Here is a 6059-nt window from a genome sequence, read left to right as displayed (position 1 = left end):
TGTTGAAATTTTTGTTACATATCAAAATCTTTGCGTTGCTGTTGCACATTGTTAATAGATTAGAGGACTTCTTCAGAAAAAAAAAGAACTAACTTTAGTTCTTTCTTAGCCATGCATCCATTGTGTGAGTGCACGGGGAATGCGACGTTGAGCAACTAGCCGTGGAGATAGGAACAGGACAGGCAGTGAAGTCACGGTCAGAACAGATGGCACGGTAAAGCAGGAGAGTTCGGATGTGATTCGCAGGGTTATCTTGGTGGCCGCCGTACGTGATGCCCCTCCACCGGAGAACCCACTTGACGGCAAGGCAGGAAAGGGATGTGATGAGGACGGCGACACTGCCGGTCACCGGAGTCGCCCAATCGGCATCCGAATTCCTACCATCGGGATCTGAAATCCAGAACACCTTTCCTGAATTTCTATCATATCATCAGGATTGGAAATTCGGATATCTTTCCCAAGATATCGATCCAGGGTCCTCTCAACTGCGTGTCGAAGCGCAACAAGCAACATGGCATTGCAAAACTTTAGACTGCAAACAAAAGAGTCATCATCATCATATTTTCCTATCCTCCCTGAAGGTGGAAACAAAACACGGATGCCACCACAGGGCCAAAGTAACAGCACTATGACTCGACGAGTCGGGGATTGGGTTTATTGTCCACCCACAACAGTTCAATTGTGGGGTTTTACATACCAGCATGATCGTTCTGCAGCTTCAAGTCGACGCCGATTGATTTGATTGTTTTCATCATACAGAATTATTATTATTCCAGGATTCGAAAATGGCCATCAAAATTGCAGCCTTCACTTCCTACACTACGCGAGGAGACCTTTTCTGTGCTAAATCGTATCGTGGCGTCATCGTTAGGCGTTGACAAGAGCCATGTGCCCGATCAGATCCAGGACACGGTTGCTGGATCAAGAAAACACAACAGCATATTCAGGTACACTGTAGATGCACAATAAATTAAAATCTTGAACTGGTTAAGTGGACATTTACCTGTAGCCCCACTCGTTGTCGTACCAGGAGACGAGCTTCATGAAAGATGAACTTAGACCCATACCAGCATTGGCATCAAATATGCTCGACCTGCGGTATAGAGAGATTTAGCTACTCCCAATTCCCAGCAGCTCGTTACAATGTCATGGGAACAGATACAAATACTTACCTTGTGTCACCAACGAAATCGTTTGAAACAACATCCTCATCTGTGTAGCCTAGAATACCTTTAAGTGAACCTTCTGATGCTTCCCTGGAAAAATGGTTAAGATTTTCTTTTCAGAGTTGGGTAAGCATATTGTTGGACTGAGAATTTTTCACAGGATAATGCGAATACAAAGTTTAAGAAACAGCTGTGGCAAATTTATACTCATTTATTTAGGAAAACTTGCCATGTTTCTTTGTTTTTGTAAGCTTTGAGACCTACTGCTCCATTGCATTATCAAAGGGCACAGATAGTATGTACATGAATTTGGTTGGTACCAGGGCAGCACACACCCTTTCATATCTCTTCTTTAGTGCTATTTCACTATTGACCTTCAACATCATGATAACTCTATTGTACTCTAAAGCTAGTTGTCTACCCTATGCAATTTCTTCTCTGATCACATTGATTAAATCTTCGAACTTTTGGTTATAGAGTAACAGGCTATAGAAGTAATCCTATAAACAGTTACAGCCAAAAGATCGCATACTAGTTTCTTCAGAAAAGATCGCATACTATACCAATAAGGAGAACTTGGAATAATAAAGTTAACGAGAAGTTGACTTGGTCAGAAAGAACAGAGCAAGGCACTGATGGAAAAGGGGGTGCAACCAGCAATCAGGAGCTAACAAATTGCGAGAACAACTGTTAGATTGGTGTACATACTTGATAGCTGCTTTCACATCTTCATAGGAAGCGCTTTTCTCAAGTCGGCAGGTCAGATCAACAACGGACACGTTAGGTGTAGGAACCCGGAAGGCCATGCCAGTGAGCTTTCCATTTAAAGCTGGAAGGACCTTTCCAACAGCCTGGTATCAAAGCAAGAAGTTCAACATTAGAAACCTGCAAAAACAAAACATTTTGCTCTTTCTCATTGAGCAAATTATAAACCTTTGCTGCACCCGTAGAGCTAGGGATGATGTTTTGACCAGCACCACGTCCTCCCCTCCAGTCCTTCATCGAAGGACCATCAACAGTCTTTTGAGTGGCTGGACACATCAAATAAAATTATTACGTTACAGACAAATTACAACTTGGTATGTGAGCATTGGTGAACCTCTCAGCCCATGACCAAGTATTAACAGGGAGAAAGAAAACCTGTTGTGGCATGGACAGTTGTCATTAGGCCTTCAAGAATGCCAAACTCCTCATGGACAACCTGCAAACAATAAACATAAGAATCATCAAGAAGGCAGCTGGTGGCACTATTTTGCAAGAAATAAGACGGTATTACATATATAATATGAAGTGATAAAGTGTATACCTTGGCAACAGGAGCAAGACAGTTGGTGGTACAACTAGCATTAGAGACAACATCCATGCTAGGGTTGTAATTCTTCTCATTTACTCCAACCACAAACATGGGAGCATCCGCTGACGGAGCCGATATCACCACTTTCTTCGCACCCCCCTGTTTAAGTGACACAATGGAATCTCAACATTTTTGTTGTATGTAAATGGAAATTTTCCAGGATATTACATATATAGTCCAAAAAATGAGAAGGTGACCTTCAAATGTGCTGAAGCTTTCTCAACTGTTGTAAAAACACCAGATGATTCAACAACATATTCAGCTCCAAAGTTACCCCAAGGGATATCTGAGGGGTCCCTGAAATTAAAAGTGAAAGCACATAAAACAAAGTTAGCAAACCAACAATGCGTTAGGGGAGACGGGACAAGCAACATTGCCACAAGATAAAAATACCACAAGCAACGAGTTGATGAAAATCGCTTGCAAATTTCTAGGAACTACATGTATGCCATAATTTTACCCAAGTGAGCATTAATCAAATAATATATTGCCTTTTAATTTTTCAATGATTATTATATGTACATGCATGTATGCAATACTACCAAACTGCAGATGAGCACTCAGCCACTTCCATAATAGGTGCCAAGCAACGCTCCTTATTTCCAATTCATAAAGGTCTGATGATACATGAAAAGTATACTGAGAGTGTCCATGTATTCACAGTGAAAAGAACACTTGATATCTGAATCTGACACTTGTCAGCGTTGGGGTTGATAAGAAAAGAGATATGTGGCACCACCTAAGATAAAATTACAGGTAAGTAACTAAAGAAGATCTTTGTCCTGACTCGCTAGTGAAACTGTAAGGACAAAATGAATCATTGAGGAATCATTCATATAGAGAGCAATACTTACTAGAAAACATAATTATATATTCAGCTAAACCTGGAGCATTCCTATAATCCTATTGTTACCTTTTGCTTGTAACTGAGACTTTCTTCCCATTAATCTCCAAGGTTGACTCATCCAGAACTGTTATGGTTCCTTTGAATGGACCGTGTGTGGAATCATACTTAAACATGTAGGCCTAGAAAAGGATGAATATAGTGAATGAATCAAACGGGATCTTCAGATGAAATATGATGCACCTGATACAGCTTGAGATAAATCTACTGAATGAAAGAAAATAACAAAGGTACAACAAGAACAGTAAACATGACAGTTTTCTAACTGAGGACTGCACCTAACAGATTATACGAGCATGAATGACACAAGCTGAGCTCCTATTTAGGCAAGATACATCCAACATATAATATAGCTCACACCATGGCTTGTGCAGTCCAAGTTTCCGTACACATAAGCAAACTAGTTGGGTGTGTCGGTTCGTCCTGTTTCAAGAAATATCTCTAGAGAAAACATATGGTGGTGAATTGTGAATAGTTATTCAGAAGTACATTGAAGATCAGCAGGTTCTCATCTAACAGCTCACTAAAAATCATATGGAAAATCTGAAAACGGATCATTACTTCCTCATGTTCGATATGCATATTGTTTCATGAAGAATCAAACAACTGTAAATCAAAAACAATAGTCCGGTCACTCATTATCTAACACAAGTAGCACACTGCCGGTATCGGGCATTTCAAAGCATTCCAGCAGATGTTCTGCAGCCTAAAAATGAATAATTTTGTGCTGATTTCTTACCATGTATTTAGCATCGATAAACGGATCATTGACGGCCACAACTTCAATATCATCTCTATCGATTGCAATTCTCAGAACTAACCTCCCAATCCGCCCAAAACCTGCAACAAAAACATAAGTGTACCATTGTACTTTAAAGATCACCTACAACAAGAAAAAAAACTGAACGAAGATTACAAAGTATAGCCCAACTATCCAAATGCACCTGACAAACATCTTAATGTGTCTTGACTAAATTAGAATAGTCTGGTAATGCCATTTCTTTTTCTATCTAACAAGGAACTCACCATTGATGCCGACCTTTGTTTTCTCCCCACTAGAAGTTTCTATGGAAAGTGAAAAGGTAAAACTGTGTCAGACACAACTGCAGGCTGCACCGATCTCTACAGAGTAGAGATGTTTCGTGCATTGAAGAACTTACGAGGGGTGGCAGGGGGCGCCTGTGTGGCCGTGGCTCTTACGGGCTCAATGCTTCTAGCACTGCAGTTGAAGAAAAAGGCACAGTGTTACAGGTAATATGCAGAAGAAAAAAAGGCACAGTGTTACGTTGTCTTGCAGATAATATGCAATAACCATGACCATCAACTGTGAGTGCTTAGTGCGGTCAAATCACAAAACAAGCTGAGAACACGAGGGATCGATGTCAGGAAATTTGCAAGATCCTCCAAAGATTGTGATCTCAGTCGTACTCTTTTTTCTATCCGAAAAAATGCAGGCTGACGGCTATTTGAACAAGCTGAATGAAAGAAGGCAACAAGAAGACAACTCACGGCGAGGAGGTAGCTCTGATGGATGGTAAGCTGCAGGTAACCTTGCTCCTCACGCACGACGCCTGCGCCATATATCGGAGAATAGATCAACAGGTGGGACATTTACGGTGCACGAGTTTTAGTTGCAAGAGTGAGCCAAAAAATGGCTAAATCAACACGAACCAATCTAGACCTGGTTCAGGGCATCATGAATACATTCAGGAAAACCAGGCTCTCTGTTTGAACCCCCCAAAAAAAACTGCTAATTTCTGGCTAAATCAACACGAACCAATCTAGGCCTTGATTCAGGATAACATGAACACATTCAGGATCGGGGGCTGTTAGAGTGGGCGGCATACGACTGTCAATCAAGCGGTTAAAGAACGACAGGTTCCATTCATCGGATATCAACAGGAAAACAAGTTGGCGCAACAGGAAAAAAAATGCAGGCAGCCAACTTTCGCCGCGAAAGCAACAGTCCGGCTGTAAGTACTTCGGAGTTCGACATGGGTTCCGTCAAACAGGGGGAGCTGGGAGATCCGGGATGGGGGGCGTGAACGAGACCTTGATTGAGGCGGCGGCGCGGGATCCGGCGGCGGCCGGGGAGGCGGAGGCGTTGGCGCGGAGGGAGAGGGAGAGCGACGCCATGAGGTGCCGCCGGCGCCGGCCGGGGGAGCGGGCTGCGGTTGGACGGAGGGAGGCGGAGAGGGAGAGGGGGAGGGGACGGCGGCGGAGAGGGAGAGGGGGAGGGGACGGCGGCGTGGGCGGGCGGGCGGGCGTTGTGCAGCGAGCGATCTCCCTCTTCTTCGCGTCTCGGTCTCGGTCCCGAGGGCGGAGTTGTTTATGAGTTTTTATTATTCGAGTCCTTTTCTCGAGGGGCCTCCTCTGCTTCTCTCTCTTTGCTTTTTTTGTCCCGAGGATCCTCCTCTCCTCTGCTTCTGCCTCTCGCCCACTTCGCCGCCTTCCAATGCAAACTATGACAAAATCAAACATTCAAAGTGTCACCTATCTTTTGGAAATTCCTTGAAAAAAAGAGGACCTGATATAAATTCCACAGAAAATTTGTTTGGTTTGAAGTTTTTTATGCGCGAGTACTCGAATCGGTATCTATATTTGGAGTCATTTTGAGGTGCCATTTGACCTGATC

General features: G+C 43.1%; 1 protein-coding gene across 1 annotated transcript; it reads right to left on the bottom strand.

The window, feature by feature from the left end:
• Positions 1-533: 533 nt before the first annotated feature.
• On the bottom strand, positions 534-5647 carry LOC119335591 (glyceraldehyde-3-phosphate dehydrogenase GAPCP2, chloroplastic-like). The gene is made up of 14 exons (XM_037607703.1): positions 5477-5647; positions 4934-4995; positions 4585-4643; positions 4451-4489; positions 4164-4264; positions 3434-3546; positions 2718-2817; positions 2473-2619; positions 2307-2367; positions 2100-2197; positions 1875-2017; positions 1173-1256; positions 1004-1093; positions 534-916 (listed from the first exon to the last, which is right to left on the bottom strand). The coding sequence occupies exons 1-14, from the start codon at positions 5558-5560 to the stop codon at positions 868-870; spliced, it is 1230 nt and encodes a 409-aa protein (XP_037463600.1). The 5' UTR covers positions 5561-5647; the 3' UTR covers positions 534-867.
• Positions 5648-6059: the final 412 nt, after the last annotated feature.

Source organism: Triticum dicoccoides, chromosome 7B (genome assembly GCF_002162155.2).
Source record: "Triticum dicoccoides isolate Atlit2015 ecotype Zavitan chromosome 7B, WEW_v2.0, whole genome shotgun sequence".
Lineage (NCBI taxonomy): Eukaryota > Viridiplantae > Streptophyta > Magnoliopsida > Poales > Poaceae > Triticum > Triticum dicoccoides.
The sequence above is the reverse complement of the archived record's forward strand: the minus strand, read 5'-3'. Positions and strand labels throughout refer to the sequence as shown.